Source organism: Poecilia reticulata, chromosome 4 (assembly GCF_904066995.2).
Source record: "Poecilia reticulata chromosome 4, P_reticulata-male-v2, whole genome shotgun sequence".
In the NCBI taxonomy this organism is placed as follows: domain Eukaryota; kingdom Metazoa; phylum Chordata; class Actinopteri; order Cyprinodontiformes; family Poeciliidae; genus Poecilia; species Poecilia reticulata.
In genome coordinates, this window is record NC_088833.1 from 31,977,422 (window position 1) to 32,003,900 (window position 26,479).

Sequence of the window (26,479 nt, forward strand, 5' to 3'; positions counted from 1 at the left end):
TTTTTATTATAGTTGATTATTTTGTTTTTCATGTCTCCTTATTTCTTATGTTCCTCCTATAATTGATGGAGATATATAGAAATCATTTACAATGTATAAAGGCATTGTTTGTCATTTAATTAGCTCTACATCCTTAAGAAAATTAAAAAAATATGTTGTTTTATAATGCCAGTAATGGCAGAATTAATAGTAAATAATAAAGACTTTGTGGTATTCTGATTTAGTAATTATATTGGTTGTGTTACCACCGCCACGCCACTAGAGGCAGTAGCAGACCCGAAAAGATGCGACTAAGGAGCAGATTTAGAAGTATACCGAAAGCTACAGTATTTGCTCAAAACTGTGAGCTGCCGTGAAGTGAATAAAAGAGAGAAGTTCAAATACATTCTGAGAGAAAAACTCCTTCCTAAAGGTGAAAATATATCACAGATTTCAAAAGAAAATTAAGACGGAAGTATAGGAAATAGCGCCCCCTTTACTTCCGGATTGCAATGGTCCCATTTCCAAATAAGGTAGACTGACATTGGTCCGTCCCCGCCCCTTTCTGTTTGCTGCAGCTAGGTGTACTTGGGTAATTTGTGTGTCGATGGTGCGTTTATATGCTAGTAGAAAGCTGGGTCATCTGACTTTTTGCTCTGAGTCAATTAACATTTCTCACTGAGTTTGTGCCGAAGTGGCAAATACGTTAGTTTGGTGGAAAACGGAATATCTCAGCACTTCCTTATAATATTCCAAAATTGTTTATTGACATACTGTGCATTTTTGAGTGGTATCTGAGACTACGTGGTCTGAAAAACGACCACTGGGTGGCAGAATGGTTCGCTGGCCGGAATTATAGGCAGGCAAACCAATCAACGTGTGTTGACGAGTCCCTTTCAGATCTCATCAACACACTGATCCTCTAACAGGGATCCTCAGATCCAGGCATCGATGTCTGGTATCCTGTAAAAGTATCTGTGCGTGTGTAAAAATATCTATATATATATTTTTACACACGCATTATATTTTTTACACACGCATTATATATATATATATATATATATATATATATATATATATATATATATATATATATATATATATATATATCCTCTCGCCTAATTTTGTGTCTTTTAAATATTTCACACCTGTCCTTATGTACATCAATCGTATTTATGTCTGACGTGATATACCTATGTGATATATCACGGTGACGTCAGCAAGGAAGCGAAAAAGTTTCGCAGGCTTTGATTGGAAGTTGGGAGATGACATAACCGGAAGTTTTGTTCAGCCCGTCCGGAGCGGGAACACGGAGCTGTTTTAGCACCGAAACTGCTGCTGCGTTAGGTCGTTGTTTTAAAGCCAACAGCGAATTACATCTTCGGTCCGGTCTGAAAATCCGTTGGTAAGATTAAAGGTTATTTCTGGTCTGGTTTCTAGGTTACTCGTTTGGGTACTGATTCGACTGAAACAGTGAACAATAGCTACCAGTGCTCTAGTTAGCAGGCTAAACGTTTGTTAGTATGCTTGGGGATCTGCAGGTCGGTTTATTTCACAATATCATGTCTGCTTTTACCTGAGTCAGAAGGAATCATGCAGGCCTTCCTGAAAGGAGCAACTATCCAGACCAGCAGACCCCAGAAGGATAAGGTGACAGCGGGACCCAGTGCTGAGAAGAAGGCGAAGGCTGTTCCCTGGGTCGAGAAATAGTAAGTCTTAACTTCAAGGTTTATATTTCACTCTGGGGCTGAATACAAAACAAAATTGCTTTACTTTTAGTTAGGGTTAAGGGTCCTGTTATTGCTCAAAACAATAACGTGTGGTGACACATGTTTAACTGCAGTGTTCATGTGTCACCACGAGAATTTTACATATTCTGTACAGAAGACAGAACGTTTTATTTTCTGACTTGCATTAAATCAGAATATATATTTTCTGTTTCGGCCAGTCAGACGAAAATACAAGTTCTATTTACTAAATGCCAACCTACATTTCTGCTACCTGCTGTTTCAGCAGGAAGGGGGAACACATTCAGTAATCTATCAGGAGGATATTTTGAGATTTACCGAATATGAGGAAATGGCTGAAAACCTCTGCATTTAAGAACCTCCACATTCTTCTTCAAAAAAAAACAAATTGTGGGATTTAGCACATAAAAAGGATTTATTAATTCTAACTGACTTGTAACGGAAAACATTTAGCCTAGCCCCAGAGCGTGAGGGATGGAGGGGGAACAGAAGTGATGGGTAGATGAGGCGTCATGTATCGTTTCGACACATAACAAAACTGTGTCGATTCTGTGTTGATACTGTGTCACTCAATACTGACACCTGCTGGACATTAAAAATTCCTACAGGCAACGTAGTAATTTGTTGACCTAGTCTATACATTAAGATTTAAGTTTTTGTATTTTATTGAATATTATATGTTGTATTATGTCATATCTTCAGTTAAATTTAAAAATATATTTGATATACAGTCATTAAAAAAATTTGAACATGTACCATAAAGTGAAAATTTAAGTGAATGTGTTTGGAATGAGGATGCTTGTGTGCAGTTCCCCCCAAGCCCCCGCACAGATTTTTATATATATATAAAAAAAAAAAGTTTTTATAACATTTTGAAATTTAGCCTGTTACGCTTTTTTGACAAAACTTCTCCTTCTGTAGAAAAAATTAAGTAAACATTACATTTACAGTGAACCCTTGTTTTTCTTAGTGGTTGCGTTCCGAAAATAACCCGTGAGGCGAAATCCTTTTGGTAGTTACCTTTATTTTTTACAGTTATTACACAGCATAAATAAATACTCTACATTGAAACCAAAGAACAAAACTTGTTTTCAGGTCAGCGGATGTGCATGTGCATCAATCGGGCATTAATGTGATCCGCAGTCATGTCATTAAAGCGTCTCCTCCAAGCTGCTTTGCTAGATTCACAGCTGTACCTACGTCAGAGCGATGGATCTCATCAAACGAGCCTCCGGTCGGGTTCTGCTGCCTCTGGCCATAGTTTTTTTTTTTTTTTTCAGCAGACATTGAAAGTTTCAGTTTCCATCTCCTGAATGGCCAATCTGTATTAAACTCCGTAACGTTATTGGCACTCAGGTAGCGTGGAGACTGTTTTTACCAATCATATGCTCAATTAGTACGAAGAACACTGTGGGTGAAAAAAAACTGCACAAAAAAATCTGCGAAGCAGCGATACCGTGAAAAGTGAACCGCGTTACAGCAGGGTTCACCGTTTATGAAATAATTTATAAAAAGCACTTGAGTAATCTGTAGAATGGCTGCATATCTGAATTTATCTAGGTGTATCTGAGACTTCATTCTCATGCCTGGCCTCATAGTGCCTCAGCATTGATAAGGTGGATTTATTTAAATAAGACAGTTTAGTTAAACATATGCGACACTTAACCTGCAGAACATGATATTTAAGTAAACTAAAAGTCAGTTTCAGCTGAATTTGGGTTCAGATAGATTAAGTAGAAACTGACAAGAACCGGATGAATCGACAAAAATGAAAACAAATGTATTTTCCAATATAAGATCAAAATGGTCCCACAGGACAATGGTCCTGCTCCTGCTATGGAGCAGCTTTCCTTTGAAGCTGCTCCATAGTTGACTGTAAAAGATCAAGATTTCGTTTGGCAAATGCTTTTGACAGATTGACAGATTAGCTTCCTTATAAACACAGTTTGGTGCCTTAACGTCATTTCGAAACAGTTCCTGTATCGGTCACGTGACTTGCTGAAACCAATACGCGCACCGACACGGGTTTTGGTCTGTGGGCTTGACACATGTGCAGACGCATCGGTGTTGCCGGACCCATCACTAGGGAACAGGATGTTTTTGCTTTGTGCAGGGCCGGCCCAACCCTTCATGGGGCCCTAAGCGAAATTTGGTTTTGGGGCCCTTTAGTTTTGCTAACAATATGGACTGGCTGCAATCATGCAAACAAGTCCGATCATTAGATAATTCACACACCTGCTATAAACTTATTGCATTTCTGGCAGTGCTGTTCACATTATATACATGTATAATAGAATACATTTATTGGCCAACTGATTTATCAACCAGTAGATTGTTGGGCGCCGATTTCCTTAATTTTGGAGGATCGTGATTGGCCGACACTTGCATGTGAAGCCCATCTTATCTCCTAATCTTATTTTCATCAGCAAAGGTTTAAAGATCAGCCTCTGTCCTCTTCTGCTCTGCAGTGAGAGATTTGACTGAGAGACCGGACCACCAGGCCAGGTCTGCACGTTTACAGTTAACAATATTCACCCCATTGTTGCCAACTCACCGACTTTTTTGCTATATTTAGCGACATTTCAGACAAAAAAGAATTCCTATCAACCAAAATCAAAATCGGCGGGTCAGGCTTTTTAAAGATCGGGATCGGCCAGAAAATTGCAATCGAAGCAGCCCTACACAACATTCTATGATTAAATAAATTTCTCTTAAGTGTTACTCCAATAGCTAAAAATGTAATTTATACCAGGTGAGTCTTTCTCCCGAGAATGTGGACTGATTATGAGGCTTCAAATGATTTTAACAGAAGTTTCAAATAACTTAGAAAAATAATGTTTGTTTTAGCCACAAAAGGATTATATTCAGCAGCAAACAACATATCCCCAACTACAGCATAGAATAGCTAATCGCTGTAGCAGCTATATAGCCTGACGTAAAAACATTTTGGTAGACAATGTCAAACATTGAGAAGTTTTAATTATTATTATTATCAAAGATTATCAAACACGGCATTTTGAAGCCAAAAATACCTCAGAACTATACAGTGCCAACCATGAGAATCAACTCATTTAAAGTTTAAACTCAGTTTGACACAAACACAAAGACCCTAGCATAAATTTTTGGCTGTTGAAATGGACCGTTCAAGCTAATTTTCTATTAGCAGTTTTACTAATCTGTTACATTACATTTACAATGCAATTAAAACAAACCTTCATCTTGGTTTTTTCTATTCTTCCTCTTCATTTTCTCCCTCCCTGAAGAATACGTCCTTTTTTGAGACATTGTTTTGCTTACTTTCTGACCGGAGCTTTGGACGTATGGATGCTCTGCACGTTGCACGGCAGCTCAAATTACCGGTGAAGCGTGCGGTACCTACCGCGGCCACCAGGGGGCCCCAAGAGCAATTTTTGTTTTTCTTTTCATCTATAAAATTATGATTTCTACATACTAGAGATGTGCCGATCGATCGGCCACCGATCATAACCAGCCGATTTCCGTGAAAAAGTGTATGATCGGTGATAGCCGATCACGGTCTCTTGTTGCCGATCACACAAACCGAAAAGAAACACGTTTACTTGAGAAAGGAATTAAAAACAAGTGGCGCTGGGCATGGCTAGAGGAAAGAGGACAGGCGGGAAGCTGGTGGAAAGTTTTACAACAGGAGGCGCTGGGATTTCTTTGGGGGGCGTTTGGTCGAAGGTAAACTTAACAATTTCCAATCACAACAATACCAGTTTAGACTTTGAGCAACTTGCTAAAACTGTATTTCGTAGCGTTCATTTTATAGCGTTAACACCGGTGCAGTAAGTGGTTAGGTATGAAACGGGTGTGATTGAACAACGGTACCACAGCACTTTTAAATTTCAATAATCAGAATGCAGAAATTGTTTCAGTTGTTTTAAAAGGTTTATGTCAGTCTGCCTTTTCCCCATCGATACGCTTCCCGAACACCATGCACCTTACGAAAAAAAAACCTAAAAACTGAGGCGCACATTGTGCAAAACTGAAACAGGAGAAGCAGGACATAAAACGAAGTGACGAACTAGATGTGAATTATGGCATAAAAACAGAGAATCCGACGCTGAACAGTGAAAAATCAACACATGATATGAAACACATGATGATTAGACGGCTCAGCAAGTGATGAGTGAAGATGACTGGTGGTCAATAAACGATAAAATAAATGTAGCAACAGGAAAGAAACTAAAGTGAACATAGCAATAAACCAAGAGAGGATAAAACTAATCAAAGGAAACTAAATGGAAATCAATGAAGAACAAAATGCAAGAATAAACTAATAAACTAATGTAAATACAGAGGAATAAATCTGTATGGCAAGACATTTCGAGCAATAATTAATACAGAGGACTGTATGGCAAGAATAAACAGACACTATTTCCAGATAAAAGGTAAAATAATATTGGTTTGTTGAGACCATATCTAATACTGAGAATAAATATATCTTACAGACCATAACAGTAAATAACTTATCACTTATTTATGTTTTTAACTAGATTTGATATATTTATTTCTTCAATATTATGTTTTATGTCAGTGTTATTGTCTTTCGGCTGATGACTCCATGACACTTTCAATTTGACTCATTAGGATTTGATTAAGAACCAGATTTGTTCTTTGTAATTTCTGTCCAGTAAAACTATTAATCTATAATCAATAGACTGGTCTATATAAAGACATAATCCTCACCGTGTTTGTCTCATATTTGTATGGCATTAAAAGGATCTGGAACTTTAGTTTTTCCACTGAAAGCTCTGGTTTGCACAATAAATGCCATGTGGGTGAAATTTTATGGTTGATACTCTGATGTCCCATTCTCCTGAAGGCAGCACAGAGCTGCACCACCAGAAACTCACAGAAACACTGAAGAAGAGCTATGATTAATGTAGTTACAGTTCTATCCATGTTTTAATGTTGCAGAGCTCAGTCGTTTTGCAAATAGATCAAAGTTTAAACTGGCATGTTGAACATATTTTATCTGGTCATTTTGTGGAATATTTAACAATCAGAAAATGACAAAGAATAAGAATATTTTTTCCACTCTGATTGGCTGTTGTTAGGCCTACCAATTTTAACTTGAATGTTCATTGCATTTTTCGTAGACGCCTGTGAAAATAATTTCTATTTCCATGGCTTTTTTGTTCTCTGGAAAATTATCTTGATGATAAATACAGAAACGAGCATAAAAATCTAAACATCTACAATAGTGATAGTAATATTAATGATAAAATAATAGTCAGTGCAAAGTAGCCTACAAATTCTTTGTTGGGGGGCGGGGAGGGACCTGGATCAGGGCTAGGGGGGCGCTGGCACAAAAAAGGTTGAGAAACACTGATTGTTGGTAATGTTGCATGTTCTAAATTACTTGCAAAAACATTGACTGAAAGGACTCTTATTTCATGTTGAGGAATTTTTGCCTGTAAGGCAAACCTTTAGGGCACAGGCATTTTACATTTTGTTTTGAGTTGAAATGTACTGAAGTCTTATTTAAGTTTGAGTGTTTAGCTTGTTAATTGTATTGTTAGAAGCAATTGTTTGCACCATTCAAAGACACTTTTCATTAAACTGTGGCAATAGCAACAGTACAGTTAATTTCTATCATCACTATAAGTTTCAGGCTCAGGATTTTTTTTTTACTTTAAGCCCTGTGTATAGCACTAAATATGATCACTTTTATATTTTGCACATCTGGATCTTACTCATGTGTAGTTCAATTTCTTTCTGTCTTTTAATTCCCCATTCAAAAAGATTGCAACCTTGTCAGTCAAAAGGTTACAATATTTTACCAAACAAGTTGTGCAAAATTATGGACAAATAAAAACTAGTGGAGCCCGAGCTTGTATCTGAACTAAAATAAAGGAGTTCCCTGCATCAGCTGTCATTAGTTCAGATTTTGTAAGGAAATTTTAAATAGCTGTCTTGAAAACTACAGACACTAAACGTAGTTATTGAGTAAATTAGTTTCACCTTCTGAGACATGGTTTCCTGCTAAATTAAAGTCTTTAATTTCCACATATCTGTTGCAAGCTCTGGAAACCAAAACTGAGCACATTTGGCTGCCATGGATTAAATTTGGTCTTTTTTAGATTTAACATAAGGTAGCTGGACCGGAGAGCAGTCTAGTTCCACTGAGTGAATTGCAAAAGAAATGAAATGAGTGCTACTAATTGGGTGAATACATATCAGCAGGTTTGTTTTTGTGTATTTTTCTAACTCCAGCAGACCCAAATGTGTAGATGAGGTGGCCTTCCAGGATGAGGTGGTTGCAGTGCTGAAGAAGTCACTGAAAGGAGCAGATGTAAGTATCAGTCTAGTCCAGTGGTGCCCAAAGTCGGTCCTCAAGGACTGACATCCTGCATGTTTTAGTGCTCTCCCTGGTTTAACACACTTGGATCAAATGATGGCTCATTAGAAAACCTAAGAAGAACATTGACATGCTGAGAAGGTTGTTGTTACCGGCAAGGAGAGAACTAAAATATGCAGAATACTGGCCCTCCAGGACTGACTTTACCCTTGGCCTAGTCTCTTACTAATTTCAGATTTGCCAATAAAAAGCAAAAACAAGCTTTCCTTTTTTAAATTAACATTGGCTAATTAATAGCATTATCATCTGTGCTTTTAGACACAGGCCAACATGATGATTTGGCCCGTCGCAATAAACAATAAATCAATTAATCGCATGATAAATTAAAATGACCTCAGTAATAAATGAGGGCGATAATATTATTGCTTGTTTGTTTTTTGTCATCTCTTTCTTTCTACCAAAGAAACAGAATGACAAAAAGCTTCACTCCGGCGCCTCAAGTACTCCTTCCCTCTCCTTTCCTCGGTAACAACTAGAGGTGAAAGTAGTTTTAAATTCTTGAGGATACTATGACAAAAAGTTTCTGTGCTGATTAATTTTTTTGCGAAGCAATAAAAGCTGGTTAGCTCTTGAATTGCTACAAAATGGAGGTGTATTTCCCTCAGCCTACTGGCTGCAATGTTGACACGTTGAGATGCCATGAGACCTAAATTCTGAACATCATGGCATGGAGTGCATCCCAGTTTTCCATGTACAATTAATTTTAGCTTTTAAACTGGTTATTTTGATCTTGTGTCCAGATAGCGGGATAATCAGTAGGCCTAAACAGACATACAGAACAAACAGTATGTCCGTATGATCTTGCAGGTTCCACTTCGTCTTCCTAACATGGCACCTCCTCACCCTGACTCTCATACCCATAGGAGGAACCAGAGAGCTCTGTTAAGTTAAAAGCACATCTTCTGAAGTTGGGATATTTTTCCTCCATCAGGTTCCAGAGGAATCACCTCAAACCAGATGTTGGACTGGATTTTATTTCAATGTCATTTGTGAATGTTAGAGCCTTATTTTCAACAGTGGAGCTACAAAAGTCAAAAAAGGTTATCATTTTGGAGAAAGTCTCATCAACATCAATATTTCCACTAAATAAGAATAGTTTGATAGAGGAAAAGCCTCTCAGATTTTGAGCTCAAAGCAAGATGCCAGAGAGCAATACAACTAGTTTTTTTAAATTAGACAATTTAATTTCACATAATTATCGCTGTAGAAGGCATTTGTTTGTTAAATACTTAATGAAACACATTTACCGTGTTTGAAGTTTGTTGTGAATGACGTAGACTCACAAAGAACGAGGTAATTAGACCAAGTTTGTCATTTATTGAACGTTCAGAAACTACAGCGGCTGTAATGCATCACAGCAAAGGTAAACAAAGGTAAAATAATGCGAACAGGCGATTTTCTCAAAACCACTCGTACCTTTTTATTCTTCGTCTCTCTTTGTCATTTAAGCACACCAGTTGCCGCGGCAACCACCTGCGCTCCTCGAGCCGAGCACAGGTTACATTAAAAATATTTAGTCCATTACGATATCAGGTTTTCAGGCTTGATATTTATTTTGCGATTATTGATAAGCCCTCCTGAACACAGCGGTGGTTGATTAGTTGATTTTAAACTTCTGCTTTGCTAGTTATTTTGGTAATGGAACCGAAACGCACAGAATTGCGCAACATCCCCTAGTAAAAAAAAGTATACTTTAGTATACAAAATTTTAACATACTTTAGCATACTTTGATTTATTTACTTAAACTGTACTATTTTGGAACAACTATTTTAATAGTATTTAAATAGTATTAAATTACAATTTTTAGTATACTTAGTATACTTTAACGTACTTTTTTGGAACAACTTCAAGTTGTACGTGGTATACTTTAAGTATACTTTTTTATGTACGATTTATATATTTTGTGTGTACTAATTCTGTCAGAATTATATTCAAAATACTTAAAATATATTTTAAATATACTGCTAATATGTATTTAAATTACACTTAATTTTTAGTTTTAATTTACTACTATTGCTAATAAAGTACAATTTTAATTACTCATAAAAGTCTTCTTTATTCCTACTTTTCTATTTTGTACATTACATGCATAACTACACTACAGTACTTTGTTTTAGGCTGCAATTACACGGCAAGATTAATTACACAAGATGTTCAAGGTAATTCAAATATTTTGTTTTATTACCGACATTTTAAAATTGTCCAATTTTACTCACAACTTTATGAACTTTACAGAAATTATCAGTTTACACATCAAAAGTGAACACAATGAACATGAAAATTTAAGTGTTACAAAAAAACATGAAAGTTATTTCTTTAATGAACAAAAATTAGAATTACATTGTGCTTTCAATATACTGTATTACCATTTTGGTAACACTTTATTTGATGGGGTGGGCATAAGACTGACATGACACTGTCATAAACATAACACCTGTCATCCAACTTTTAAAGCAAATTCTCAATAAAATTGCCCTTATTTACTGAATGACACTTCATGACACTGTTGGTATGTTGGTAACATGAGTGAGGATCAACGACAGAACATTCCAGTTCACTGCACCTTACAGAAACCTACAAAAAAGAACAATAGAGCAATTAAACAGAGAAAGCATTTGTATTTAAAGAGTGCAGAAAAATGGCAAATAAAAAAAGAATACTTACAATTTCAAGATGTTGTGGACACGAAATGTATGTGACATCATCAGAACTGATGATGATTGGGACTGAATGCCTCAGGTGAAAAAACATTTCTGGGTGTCTTCTTTGCCTGTTTATGTTGGTAGAAAAAAACAGTCAGCAATGTCATAGAATCACTTGATGTTGGCAATAACTATGAAGCTGTTTTAAGTGTGGACTGAAGGAGACAAACTACCTTAAAATCTTTCCATTCATGATCTGAACACACTGATCCTTACAGGATGGTGAGGGGGGCTGGTGGTGCCCATCTCCAGCAGCCATCAGATGAAAGGCAGGGTTCACCCTGGACAGGTCACCAGTCCATCACAGGGCCCTGAAAGCCAACAACAAATAAAATGTATGAAAGAGAAATGTTAGATTAACAAGGGGAAAAATTATTTCCAGTTATCTTTAAATCAAATCATGTTTATTAAGCACTTGGTATTGGTAATAAACCAGTTTTTGTTGTTGAAAATGTAGCTAGCTCCTCATTAAAACAAACCAAAAAACCATCATGAAGACGATGTGGAGGTTAATCCTCAGAGCTGATTGGTGATTTGGTGGACCCAGAGCTTCTTCTGAGTGACACTTCAGTCTTTAGGTTTCCTAACACCTGATTTTTCTGGCTTCCTCTTTCATCTTCATTTGCTTAGACTGAAAACGTATGTTGAAGATAAAAACATTGATGAACAAGTTATAACAACAACCTCACAATATCAAAGTCTCTCTGTCTTATGGAGCTTAATTAAAACCAAGTTAAGTTTATGAATAAAAGTAGAAGTTGCAGCAGAACCTCCATGCATTTATAACATGAAGTTGAATGATTGCTATAGTAATAATCATACAAGTCACAATACAATTGATAAAATAATTATTTATTAAACCAACGTAAGTTATATAGCTTTACTGCACTGTTTGTAATTAAACGAGGATAATTAATAAGCAAACTTGCCACCAGCTAGTAACATGTTAGCAGCCATCTTCATGTTAACAGCCCGGTGGGGCTCCTTTTGTGACACACATTTCATTTCCATCAGTTTTTGTCCAGTTGTGTTGTCGTCTAACTCGGACTAGGACGTCACCGGCATGAATTAACCAAAATTATTAACTATTATCAAGGCCCTCTCTACTTTATATATATTATGCGAGTAAAAATGGCGAATTTGAACAGCGTCTGTTATCTTCCCTGCGTTCAAGTTTTTTCTTCTCTTTATGGCGTTAAAAAAAAAGTGTGCAATATTGCCACCATCTGGTCTGGAGTGTGAACTAGAGCTAGTCCTGTTGATTATAATCATAATCATATAATTATAATCAAAATTGATTGGGTTAGGTTCTTTAATTAAACAACATTACATCATGATTATAATTTTTTTATTCTTTGCAATTTTTATAAAAATAGTAAAAGGTTATTAAGGCACCTAAAAAGGCATACTTTTTACGTCCTTAAAAAGTATGCCTAAAAATTACATGAAAAGTACATTGTAGGTGCCTAAAAGACATACTTCTGCATATGTATTAATTAGTTTTATTTTATTATCAGGTTGCTACGTGTTGCAGATTCTGCCCAGGTCCCTCTTGAAAATGAGATCTGGATCTCAACGGGGTTCACCTGGTTAAATAAAAGTAAAAAAAAGGCATACTTTATTAGCCTAAAATTTACACTGAGATGTAATTTAAAACGGTGAAATTAATAATTTAAAGTAGTGTTAAGTGAATAAAAAAAAAAAATCTATTTTGAGCATATATTTTAAATATGAGCAAGTGTATATTTAAACTTGGGCAAATATATATTTTGTTGACTTAAACTATACTTTTATTTAATATATTAAAAGTGTATTTTGGTACAATTATGTTTAAGTGTGTTTAAAGTTGTAATTTCAAAATTGGTACAAGCATACTTTTAGTATACTTGAGATATACATTGCTCAAAAAAATAAAGGGAACACTTAAACAATACAATATAACTCCAAGTAAATCAAACTTCTGTGAAATCAAACTGTCCACTTAGGAAGCAACACTGGTTGACAATTTCCCCTGCTGTTGTGCAAATGGAATAGACAACAGATGGAAATTATTGGCAATTAGCAAGACACACTCAATAAAGGAGTGGTTCTGCAGGTGGGGACCACAGACCATTTCTCAGTACCTATTCTGTCTGATGTTTTGGTCAGTTTTGAATGTTGGTGGTGCTTTCACACTCGTGGTAGCATGAGCACGAGTGTAGAGTCCGTACTCTACAACCCGCACAAGTGGCTCAGGTAGTGCAGCTCATCCTGGATGGCACATCAATGCGAGCTGTGGCAAGAAGGTTTGCTGTGTCTGTCAGCGTAGTGTCCAGAGGCTGGAGGTGCTACCAGGAGACAGGCCAGTACACCAGGAGACATGGAGGAGGCTGTAGGAGGGCAACAACCCAGCAGCAGGACCACTACTTCCACCTTTGTGCAAGAAGGAACAGGAGGAGCACTGCTAGAGCCCTGCAAAATGACCTCCAGCAGGCCACAAATGTGCATGTGTCTGCACAAACGGTTAGAAACCGACTCCATGAGGATGGTATGAGGGCCCGACGTCCACAGATGGGGGTTGTGCTCACAGCCCAACACCGTGCAGGACGCTTGGCATTTGCCAGAGAACACCAGGATTGGCAAATTCGCCACTGGATTTTATTTACAATGGCCTGACTGCCATTAGGTACCGAGATGAGATCCTCAGACCCCTTGTGAGACCATATGCTGGTGCGGTTGGCCCTGGGTTCCTCCTAATGCAGGACAATGCTAGACATCATGTGGCTGGAGTGTGTCAGCAGTTCCTGCAAGATGAAGGCATTGAAGCTATGGACTGGCCCGCCCGTTCCCCAGACCTGAATCCGATTGAGCACATCTGGGACATCATGTCTTGCTCCATCCACCAACGTCACGTTGCACAACAGACTGTCCAGGAGTTGGCGGATGCTTTAGTCCAGGTCTGGGAGGAGATCCCTCAGGAGACCATCCGCCACCTCATAAATCTTTTAGGGGTCCGCAGTACCCGACCATACTTTCACTCCTGGTAACAACTAAACACATAGGGAGCTAAAAGCATTAGTTTTTCCTCTGCTTGGGCTGAACCCAATACAAGGGACAAAAGCAACAAAAGTTTAACAATTTTCAACTTTCTTGTGTAGCGTTGCTAGCCTGTGCACGTCTGCATGTACCAGCTAGAAATTTCACATGCACAACTTAAACTGTTCACTCTTCTGGATGAGGGCAAGAGACTGTCACCTCATCGCTCAAACCTCATAGAGATGAATGGAGAGGGAGCAGCGCTGTGTCCGGTCACTATGTGGCCATTACCTCACTGACCTGCTAGGCTCCTGGTCTAATACCACAGAGATTAGCATAAAGCCCAGTGAGGAGGAGTGAGCCAGGGAAACGGTATTTTAAAAAGTGAACGTGACAGCTGCTGTCTGGCAGCACTTGGGATTTAAACTGAATGACCGTGGTGAATAAGTGAACCTGTGGGGCGCAATGTTGTAAAATGGTAGCGACTAAACAATAACCAACGTATCTGCACCTAAAATGCACCGATGCATGTTTGGTTGCTTGAGGATGGTCCTATTGACACTCACAGGGTAGAAGTGGTGTTTCTGATATATGTGACAGGGGCACAACCACCCAGGGCAGCATGTTGTTGGGAGTGGCACCCCCTACCCCTGCATCAACTGGACAATCTGAATGTGAACAGTGCCTAATGCAAACCCAGGGACCCTCCTTCCCATTTTTTATCTTTAAAAAGTCTTCCAGTTCCAGTGCTAAATGTTCTTTTAAAATTAGTTTATTGTTCTCTAAGAGGGTGCAATTGCATTGCTATGCAATTTTTTATAATATTAGTGGTTTCAAAATAGCAATATTAGACTGAAACAGAGTTTATCGCAATAATTTATGGGACAATCTAAAATTAAAACAAATGTGTTATTGTGACCAGCGTATTTATTTATTTATTTATTTATTATTATTTTTTTTTAAATAAAACCCACACATTAAAACATATTTTTAATGACTTTGGACTCCCATGGAGAACCGAAAGTTCCTGGGACCTCCTCCAGTGTGGACATGCTTGTCTTGTGGGAACCAGTCCTAACTCTCAGTTTCTGTCCCAGCTACAATTTGGGACAGAATTAGCTAAGCATGATAAGCTGATTATGTTGAATTAAAAACTTGTAATTTGCCAAATCCAAATCCATGAATGTTGACTGAAAACCACACAGTAGTGAAGGAGCACATGTCTGAGGATTAGCTTTTATCTTGAAGTCAAGTGATTTCTGCTTCATTTCAGCTTCCAAACCTTCTCTTCTACGGTCCTCCTGGAACAGGAAAGACTTCCACCATCTTAGCTGCTGCCAGAGAACTTTATGGGTGACTGATCTGTTTTTTTTGTGTGTGTTTTTTTTAACTCCCTGCAGTACTGGAATGTTATTTGTTGCGTTGTTTATATTTTCAACTCCTTCTTGTTGTGTCTCCCTTTAGGCCAGAACTGTATCGACAGAGGGTGCTGGAGCTGAATGCTTCAGATGAACGAGGAATTCAGGTCATCAGGGAGAAAGTGAAGAACTTCGCTCAGCTCACTGTGGCTGGGACACATCCAAAGTGAGTCTGAACTCCTGCAGAATTTCATCCCTGTGCTTGTTTCTTTGTATTAGGCAATTATTTGAATTTGAAGAGTCTGTTACTTTGTCTGTGTGTATCACGAATGGTATGAAGGTTTTCCATTAAAAAAAAGGCTCAAAACTATGATCTTCTGTTTGCAGCGGAAAGCCATGTCCTCCTTTTAAGATCATCATCCTGGACGAAGCAGACTCTATGACAGCTCCAGCTCAAGCTGCTCTCAGGCGGACAATGGAGAAGGAGTCCCGCTCCACCCGCTTTTGCCTCATCTGTAACTACATCAGCAGGTGTGCTGAAGGTCCGAAGGTCAGCCCTCCGCAGTGCTGTGACCTGGCCCACCTGACTCAAGTGTGTTCCTCTCTTTATTCCTCAGGATTATTGAGCCTCTTACCTCCAGATGTTCCAAGTTTCGTTTCAAACCTCTGGCCAGTCAGATCCAAGAAGAACGTTTGCTGGAAATCTGTGATAAGGAGAAGCTCAAGTACACCAAAGCGGTAGGAGATGGAAGCTGTATTTGTTCTGGGTCCTTGATTTGAGAGCAATCAGACCAGCAGATTAGAGGTGTCAGGATTTTATTTACAAACTCAACCATTTCCTGAGCTGGTATTTACTTGCATAAGCACACTTCCCCTTCCAAAAGCTTTTCATGGTGAGCATGAGACCTTATGTATTTGGATGTACAAATTGATTCATGATGTGGTGTGTGATAATTAGCTCCCATACTATAGTTAGATAAACATCCTTCATACGATGATGTCTGAGCTAGGGCTAGAAGATTTGGAAAAAATTTCTATCACCATAGCGTTTTTCATATCCATTGTTCTCTATCACTATATGAAACACAATTGTTTTTCACCATTTTTATGTATAATGTTCCCTGGAACTATTAAGTGAGAGCTCGTGATATATGGTTATTTTTAATTTTAAAGATTTATTTTTAAAACTTGAACATGTCATCACTCTTTTGGATAAATAAGAGACACGCTTTAAAATAAAAACTTCAGGCATTACAGGAGAACTGAGCAAAACATTTTACAATTTTTTGTGGACATCAACTAAATAAAATGGGCATTGAAATATTAATTCTCAAAATCTGTCTTTTGTATAATCAATTTTTTAATTCCTTTTTTAGCGTAAGATATCTACAGAGAAAAAATTGTTTTATTGCCCGGTTCTAGTCTGAGCTACTATAGTTCTCTAATATGAACTCAAACTGCTTACTGTCTCTAGACCTGTGGTCCCCAAACTACGGCCTGCAGGCCGGATCCAGCCTGCCTCCACATTTGGTCCGGCCCCCTGAACAATACCAGAGAGCATATAGATTTTTTTTTTTCATATACCCTATTTTCTGGACTATAAGCCGCTACTTTTTTCCTAAGCTTTGAACCATGTGGCTTATAGGGGGATTTTTCTTCAACCACCAGGGGGCTCTTTAGCAGGAAGTGAATCATTGGAAGTCAAAATTGGAAATAAAAGAAGAAAGCGCCCATTAAAACGGAATTAGGTTTTAATAGGGAATTGAAATTTGAGAATGTTGTTGATCAGTTAAATAGCATTGAGGGGGAAAAAGAAGATTTTTTGCCCTCTGCTGCTGCTGCATCGTTGTTTAAAACCTGGAGCGGCAGAGATATCTGCGGCTTATAGCCCGGTGCAGCTTATATGTGTATGTTTGCTGTTTTTTTTGTTTTTTTTTAACTTTGGGGTTGCTACTTATAGTCCAGTCTGGCTTATAGTCTGAAAAATACGATTTTTATTTCATAAATAGTGTTATTTCCTGGATTTCTTCTGCGAAGAACCCAGAGAGGGTTATTTGAAAACAATACATTTTTACATTTAGGCACTCCTGCAATCGTCACACTTTTTCTGTTAAAACTGACTCCGGCCCCCCACCAGAGAAGGGAAAGGTTATGTGGCCCTCACAGGAAAAAGTTTGGGGACCCCTGCTCTAGACCTCAAAAAACAATCTTTCATGTATTTCCATTTGTTTCAGCAGGTTGGCTATGTGGTACTATTTTGGTCATGTGATGGAAAAGTAGAACATGCTTATGGTTAGGGATGTTTAAGTAAAGCAGGAAAGAATGTAGATGTTGTGTCCACATTTACATGGCGGTGAAAGTGCACGGAAATGTATATGGTATTGGTAAATATTGGTTATCAGTGACAACGATATCGGATATCGGCCCAAGTTTCCATATTGGTCTGTCAATATTCAGATTTATCTGGGGAGTTTTTTTTTATCACCACTATATACATCCAAGGTCACCTTGTTAGCTGTTCTGGTAGTCATCAGTACAAACCCAGACATCTTGACATCTCAGTGATGGAGCAGCAGATGAATCCCACACAGGGGAATCCCAAACGGCTGACACAGCGCAACCTGAAGACCAGCGGACATTGGAGATGATATGTGGAAACAACATTAATATTTATTCAACATTTCGTGCAAAGAATATAGAAATGACAAAGAGAGGAGTTGGAGCCAAATTGCTACTGCAGTTGATAAACCCAGTAACTTTTCAGCTGTTCTTCGTTAACGTGACATAAATGGGTTATAATAATTTCCATTCAGTCAGGACTTAACGCTGACTCTAGCCACATGCATCACAGGTAGATTCTAGTAAAGCATTGATGAATGCCTGATTTTAAAATTGGTTAACTGGACTTTTAGCCATTATTTTGTGCCCATGTATCTGGACACCACATGGCACGATCAAACCGTTATACCTAGGATTTCTGTCGGCTAATTTGCGGTCTCTCAGAGTTTGAAAATGGGCCGACAATCGCCCGACAACTCAGGTGTAGTATGCGCTGGACATTACACTAAGGAAATGAGGAAGGGAGGGTCAGTGGAGAGCACCGGAGCTGAGCCTTTTTTCATTCAGTATCATCAACAGAAAGAAAAATGCAGGAAGCGACAATAAAGCCTGTAATTAAAATGAGGTCGATATGTTTAATTTATCGTGTGATTAATTGAATTATCGTTTATCGTGACAGGCCTACAAGCCTCAAATGTTGATTTTTGTGCTGTAATGCTGTGAGAGTGTTCCGGCTCTTCTTATCTGGCTTCTCCTTTGTTTGATAGAGACCTAAACTTCCCAAAGGTTTTCTATTTGCATTCTTCTGTCTCTTGATCGCAGTTGTTGTAAATAAGAGGATGTTGTGCAGCCGCAATAACCGTGCCCTGGAAATATGTGATTGTGTGTTGGGAAACAATTTGGTGATTTGAATTTGTGAAGTGATATGAAATGAACACCTTGAGTAAATGTAATATTGAATGTACATCAAGACCTTCTCTCTCTTTTTTAAAATGGCTTTGCATGGCGTAGAGCATTGCAGCGTTGGTGCAGCTGTCTGAGGGGGATCTGAGGAAAGCCATCACCTTTCTTCAGAGCGCAGCGCGTCTCAACGCTGACAAGGAAATCACTGGCCAAGCTATAATTGAGATAGCGGGGGTGAGTCACAGAGGAATGAAATGATGGACACCTTAATCAGCTGTAATTTAAAACATTGTGTATGATTGAAACATAATTGAATGGTTCCTACAAACATCACTTTTATAGGTCGTTCCTTCCAAAATGATTGATAATTTGCTCCAAATCTGCTTCAGAGGAACGTTTGAGAAACTAGAAGTCACAGTGAGGGTAAGTTATTGCTTTGTCATCATATTTGTGTCCTAAACACTGTGCTTTGTTGACACAGACAAGTGGTTCAGTTATTTGACATAACCTAACCAGAATGTTTTTTTCTTCAACAGAACATTAGGTTCTATTGTTTGGTTTTCTTCTGCTGTCTTGCTGTAATGCACTTGCTTTGTGTTTTCTCTTCTGTGTCATACTTCTCTTAGAACATGGTGAATGAAGGATATGCAGCCACACAGATCCTGAGTCAGCTCCATGACTGCATCTTGGAAAAGGACATTACTGACGAGCAAAAGTCAGCCATCTTTGAAAAGATGGCGGTGAGTGTCTTCTATGGACTTATTTAGTTCAGTTTGAAATAAAAATGAGAACTCCTTTAGAATAACAAGTGCTGTTTGTTATTCAAATTGGTCACAATAATTAGCATGCTGAAATAAAATAAAAAATACACCAATTAAAGCAGGCAAATTTATTTGTATGGCACATTTTAGGAACAAGGCAATTGAAAGTGCTTTGTATGATGAGAGCATAAAACATCAAGCAAATAAATGTTTTACATAATAAAGGAAGGTAATAAAAATCTGAGAAAGTTCCACTTAATACTAATCAAATGCAAGTTCAGTTGGAGAAAGTTCTGATATACCCACACATGGATTTCTTTTATGCACCCACTTGATGCTTGAAGTTTGTTTGGAGTCTCCTTAAGGAGACAAACTACCTTGAAATCTTTCCATCCATGATCTGAACACGCTGATCCTTGCAGGGTCACAACAATGCCTTTATACATAATAAATGATTTCTATATCTCTCCATCAATTATAGGAGGAACAAAAGAAATAAGGAGACATGAAAAACAAAATAATCAACTATAATAAAAATACCATTTGCAATCCCAGGTGAAAAAAAAGTATACTTCAGTATACTAAATTTTAACATACTTTAGTATACTTTTATCAATGTACTAAACTGTACTATTTTGGAACAACTAATTTTGTGCTTAGTATATTTTAGTTGTATTTAAATAGTATTAAATTACAACTAATAGTATATTTTAGTATACTATACATACTTTTTGGAACAACTTCAAGTGTACTTAAAGTATACTTTTTAAATATAATATTTCAGAGCTTTATTATTATATTTTGATATAATTATTATATTTTGAGTGTAATATTTCTGTCTCAGAATTATATTAAAAAGATATATTTAATATACTTCAAATATATTTTAAATCTACTATTAATATATTAGTAATGTATTTAAATTACACTGAATTTTTATTTTTGATTTCCTGCTATTGATAATAAACTACAATTTTAATTACTCGTGAAAGTCTTTATTAATCCTACGTACCTATTTTGTACATGACATGCATAACTACACTACAGTACTAACATTGTTTTAGACTACAATTACATGGAAAGATTAATTACACAAGATGTTCAAGGTAATTCAAATATTTTGTTTTATTACCGACATTTTAAAATTGTCCACTTTTACTCACAACTTTATGAACTTTACATAAATGATCAGTTTACACATCAAAAGTGAACACATGAACATGAAAATTTAAGTGTGACAATAAAACATGAAAGTGAGGATCAACGACAGAGCATTCCCGTTCACTGCACCTTACAGAAACCTACAAAAAAGAACAATAGAGCAATTAAACAGAGAAAGTATTTGTATTTAAAGAGAACAGAAAAATGGCAAATAAAAAATAATACTTACAATTTCAAGATGTTGTGGACTCGCCATGTATGAGACATCATAAGAACTGATAATGATTGGGACCGGATGCCTGGAAAAACATTTCTGGGTGTCTTCTTTGCCTGTTTATGTTAGAAGTAGAAGAAAAATAGTCAGCAATGTCATAGAGTCAGTTGATGTTGGCATTAACTATGAAGCTGTTTTAAATGTGGACTTAAGGAGACAAACTACCTTAAAATCTTTCCATCCATGATCTGAACACACTGATCCTTACAGGATGGTGAGGGGGGCTGGTGGTGCCCATCTACAGCAGCCATCAGATGAGAGGCAGGGTTCACCCTGGACAGGTCACCAGTCCATCACAGGGCCCTGAAAGGCAACAACAAATAAAATGTATGAAAGAGAAATGGCAGATTAAAAAGGGGGGGAAATGCTGTCCAGTTATTTTTTAATCCAGTCATGTTTATTAAGCACTTAGTGTTGGTAACACAGCAGTTTTTGCTGTTGAAAATGTAGCTAGCTGGTCAGTAAAGACACCATGAAGACGATGTGGAGGTTCATCCTCAGAGCTGGTTGATGATCTGGTGGAGTCACAGCTTCTTCTGAGACAGGAAAGTCTTTAGGTTTTCTAACACCTGATCTCTCAGGTGTTATACAGTGCAGTATATCTTTACTGCACTCTTTGTAATTAAACGAAGATAATTAATAAGCAAACTTAGCACTAGCTAGTAACATGTTAGCAGCCTTCGTCACTTCGGGCTCCTTTTGTGACCCACATTTCATTTCCATCGGTTGTTGACCAGTTGTGTTGTCGTCTAACTCGGACTAGGACATCACCAGCTTGAATCTACCAAAATTACTAACTATTATCAAGGCCCTCTCTACTTTTAAGGCGATATTATATGAGAGTAAAAATTACAAATTTGAACAGCGTCTTTTACTAGCTTTCAAGGCTTTTCTTTTTTTTTTTTTTATGGCGTTTTTAAAAAAAAAAAAGTGTTCTATACCGCCACCATCTAGTCTGGAGTATGAACTGGAGCTAATGCCGTTGACTTGTAGATCTTACATCATACATCTGAAAATGGATTGGGTACATTGTTAAACAACATTACATCAGGATTATCATTTTTTTATTCTTTGCAATTTTAACAAAAATAGTAAAAAATTATTAAGCTACATAAAAAGGCATACTTGTGCATATGTATTAATTAGTTTTATTTTGTAACCAGGGTGCTGTGTGTTGCAGACTTCTGCCCAAGTGTCTCTTGAAAATGAGATCTGGATCTCCTTTATTTCCTGGTTAAATAAAGGAAATTAAAAAAAGGCATATTTTTTTTAGCCTAAAATTTACACTGAGATGTAATGTAAAACATACTGAAATTAATCATTTAAAGTAACGTTAAGTGAATAAAAAAAATTATATTTTTCTGTATTCTATATTTTAAAATGTACACAAAATATCTTTGACCGATATTTTAAATATCGGTAACACTTTATTTTAAGGGGTGTGCATAAGACTGACATGACGCTGTCATAAACATGACATAACACCTGTCAAGAACATGAAGAAGTATTTATGAATGTTTATGACAGTTGTCATGAAGTGTCATTCGGTAAATAATTAAAAAATGTAATTGCATGATTTTGTAAATTATGATAAAGTTGGCACTTTTAATAGACTTTCAATGCAACTTTTAGAGCAACGTTGCATTAAAAGTGTCATTTACTGAATGACACTTTATGACAACTGTCATAAACATTCATAAATACTTTATGTTCATGACAGGTGTTATGTCATGTTTATGACAGCGTCATGTCAGTCTTATGCACACCCCTTAAAATAAAGTGTTACTCAAGTGTACATTTAAAAGATATTTAGGTAAGTGAATATTTACACTTGGGCAAATACATATTTTGTAAAGTATACTTTTTAATATATTAAGTGTATTTTGTTGCAGTTATATTTAAGTATGTTTAAAGTTATAATTTCGAAATTGGTACAAGCATACTTTCAGTATACTTCATATATATTTATAGGTAGTACACTTACTACTTAGTATACTTAAAATGTAATTTCACAAATGTAAGTATGTTTGAAATATACTAAAGTATACTTATTTCACTAGGGTGTCGCCACCCATAAATTACTATAAATACCCTGAAGTCTGCCACCACGTGAAATAATAACCATGGCAATATCCTTGTTTGAAGCAGCATGAGTATTTATAATAATAATAGTCATATATTTTATTTAAAATGTGCTTTCATTACACATAATGTCACCTCACAAAAATAATAAATTTTAAAGAAAAATATCCAAATTAAAAAATAAAAAATAAGGAGATTGTGCAAATGCCTGTTTGAACAGCAGAGCTTACACCCGGTATCTAAAGACAACGCGTTGAAGAGTCCTTTGAGTGGGGAGTGTAAATTATAAATGGAGGCCTGTCACGATAAACAATAAATCAATCGCACGATAAATGAAAATGATCGACCTCATTTTAATTTATTGGTTTTATTGTTTCTTCCGGCCTTTTTCTCATTCTATTGTTGACATTAAATGGGGAAAAAGCTCAACCTCTGTGCTTTTCACTGATCCCTCTCTTCCTCATTTCCTTAGTGTAATGCCAAGCTCACACTACACAATTTTAGAATTGTCATCTGACCGTCTGCTGATTTTCAAAACCTGAGAGACACACTAGTGGGGTACATCGAGTCTGAGTGGACCATGTTTCGTGCCTCCATTGCCGAGGTGGCTTATCGGAGCTGTGGCCGCAAGGTTGTCAGTGCCTGTTGTGGTGGCAACCCTCTAACTCGGTGGTGGACAACTTCGATGAGGGATGCTGTAAGGCTGAAGAAGGAGTCCTATCGGGCCTTTTTAGCCTGTGGTACTCCAGAAGCAGCTGATGGGTATGCCGGGTGGTTGCTGAGGCAAAAACTCGGACGTGGGAGGAGTTTGGAGAGGCCATAGAGAACGACTTCCGTACGGCTTAAAGGCAATTCTGGTCCACTATCTAACTTATCAGGAGGGGGAAGCAGTGCAGTACCAACACTGTTTATAGTGGGGATGGTGTGCTGCTGACCTCAACTCAGGACGTTGTGAGCCGGTGGGCGGAATACTTCAAAGACCTCCTCTATGCCACCAACATGCCTTCCATTGAGGAAGCCGAGCCCAAGGACTTTGGGTCGGGCTCTCCAATCTCTGGGGACGAGATTGCCGAGGTGGTTAAAAAGTTCCTTGGTGGCAGGGCCCCGGGGGTGGATGAAATCCGCCCAGAGTTCCTTAAGGTTCTGGATGCTGTAGGGTTGTGTTGGTTGACACGGCTCTGCAACATTGCATGGACATCGGGGGCAGTTCTTCTGGGGTGGTGGTTCCCCCGTTCAAAAAGGAGGGCCGGAGGGTGTGCTCCAATTATAGGGGGGTCACACTCTTAAGCCTCCCTGGTAAGGTCTATTTAGGGGTCCTGGAGAGGAAGGTCTGTCGGATAGTTGAACCTTGGATTCAGGAAGAGCAGTGTGGTTTTCGTCCCGGTTGTGGAACACTGGACCAGCTCTACACACTCAGCAGGGTCCTGGAGGGTACATGGGAGTTCGCCCAACCGGTCTACATGTGTTTAGTGGACTTGGAGAAGGCGTTCGACCGTGTCCCTCAGGGAGCCCTGTGGGGGGTCCTTCGGGAGTATGGGGTACTGGGCCCTTTGATATATTTTGTCAGAGTCTGGTCCGCATTGCCGGCACTAAGTCAGGCCCCATGGACTGTAGCTCCACCTGAGCTGGTGTCTACACATGTAGACCGGTTGGGCGAACTCCCATGTACCCTCCAGGACCCTGCTGAGGGTGTAGAGCTGGTCCAGTGTTCCACAACCGGGACGAAAACCACACTTCTCTTCCTGAATTCGAGGTTCAACTATCCGACAGACCTTCCTCTCCAGGACCCCTAAATACACCTTACCAGGGAGGCTTAAGAGTGTGAGCCCCCTATAATTGGAGCACACCCTCCGGCCCTCCTTTTTGAACGGGGGAACCACCACCCCAGAAGAACTGCCCCCGATGTCCATGCAATGTTGCAGAGCCGTGTCAACTAACCCAACCCTACAGCATCCAGAACCTTAAGGAACTCTGGGCGGAATTCATCCACCCCCGGGGCCCTGCCACCAAGGAACTTTTTAACCACCTCGGCAATCTCGTCCCCAGAGATTGGAGAGCCTGACCCAAAGTCCTCGGGCTCGGCTTCCTCAATGGAAGGCCTGTTGGTGGCATAGAGGATGTCTTTGAAGTATTCCGCCCACTGGCTCACAACGTCCTGAGTTGAGGTCAGCAGCACACCATCCCCACTATCAACAGTGTTGGTACTGCACTGCTTCCCCCTCCTGATAAGTTAGACTGTAGCTCCACCTGAGCTACAGTCCATGGGGCTGGCTAGGATGGAAAACAGTAGGACCATCTCTGTGGGCTTCTGGCTATACTTGCATCATGGTGTTAAAATATCTGGTTTTATATTGGTGTCAGAATCACCCTATCTCCCTTAGAGATAGGGTGAGAAGCTCGGTCATTCGGGAGGGATTCAGAATAAAGTTGCTGCTCCTCCATGTCGAGAGGAGCCTGTTGAAGTGGCTCGGGCGATCAGGATGCCTCCTGGACGCCTCCCTGGTGAGGTGTCCAGGCACGTCCCACTGGGAGGAGGCCCTGATAAGACCCAGGACACGCTGCTGGGACGATGTCTCTCGGCTGGCCTGGGAACGCCATGGGATTCCTCCAGAGGAGCTGGAAGAAGTGGCTGGGGAGAGGGAAGTCTGGGCCTCCCTTCTTAAGCTGCTGCCCTCGCGATCTGATCCCGGATGAAGCGGGAGAAAATGGATGGACAATGAATTTAATTTCCTCTGGATTTATTGGTCTGTTTGCTCTATTGCAGGTTGTAGGAAAGTGCCTTGCTGATGGTGCCGATGAATACCTGCAGATGCTGAGTTTGTGTTCGGTGATCATGCAGCAGGCTGGTCAGAGCTAAAACTCCACTGAACAACTTCACCATACAGAAGGAAAAGTGTCACCTTGTTCCAAGGACCAACAGCTGAAGTTCCCTGGTTCTAAGTCAGTGTTTCACATGTTGGGCCAGATTTACCAGACTCTGGTGGTTAATGTGAACTGTTTCTCTTTTCTTAAGGATGTTCAGTTCAGAAGATAGAACACACATAACTGCTTCCCAACATATTGTCATATTTTTGGAATTTAATAAATGGTTTTTTTGTTTGTTATGTCTGTACTTTCATTACATTTTCCGCTTACCAATTTGCCGCTAAAGTAAAGGAGTATTCCACAGTTTTGAGTAGGGACTGCATTTAATCATCCTTAGTTCAAACTAAGCTTAAGTCTAGAAGCCTAGACTGAAATGAAATAATAATAATTTTAAAAACTCACATAAAGAAAAAATTCAATTTTTTTTTTTGCTGTTTTTTACATTGAGGTCACCTCAGATTGAGATACTTGTTAAAAGCACCATATATAGACTAGCAGAACATCTACTGAATCATTAATCACTGGTCAGATTCTTTCAGGAATAGTTTGAAAAACTTTGTAAAACAGAAACGGGGATTCTCAGTTTTGCACAGCTTACCAACTAGTTTAATAACTAGTTGGTAGCACTGTGTTGCTACTAATTGTAGCAACAGGCCACTGTTGCTACAAGTTATTGTATAACCTAC

At 38.5% G+C, this 26,479-nt stretch overlaps 1 protein-coding gene across 2 annotated transcripts; it reads left to right on the plus strand.

The window, feature by feature from the left end:
• The first annotated feature begins 1,229 nt into the window (after window positions 1-1,229).
• rfc4 (replication factor C (activator 1) 4) lies at window positions 1,230-26,032 on the plus strand. Of its 2 annotated transcripts, none has more exons than XM_008407843.3 (11): window positions 1,230-1,384; window positions 1,561-1,688; window positions 7,968-8,046; window positions 15,104-15,183; window positions 15,295-15,414; window positions 15,576-15,719; window positions 15,806-15,926; window positions 18,759-18,884; window positions 18,993-19,073; window positions 19,277-19,390; window positions 25,693-26,032. In XM_008407843.3, exons 2-11 carry the CDS (start codon window positions 1,573-1,575, stop codon window positions 25,783-25,785), a joined length of 1,074 nt encoding a protein of 357 aa, XP_008406065.1. In that variant the 5' UTR covers window positions 1,230-1,384; window positions 1,561-1,572; the 3' UTR covers window positions 25,786-26,032. The 2 variants fall into 2 exon arrangements, with proteins under 2 accessions (XP_008406065.1, XP_008406064.1); XM_008407842.3 differs by having other exon boundaries at window positions 1,231-1,384; window positions 1,565-1,688.
• The last annotated feature ends 447 nt before the right edge of the window (window positions 26,033-26,479 follow it).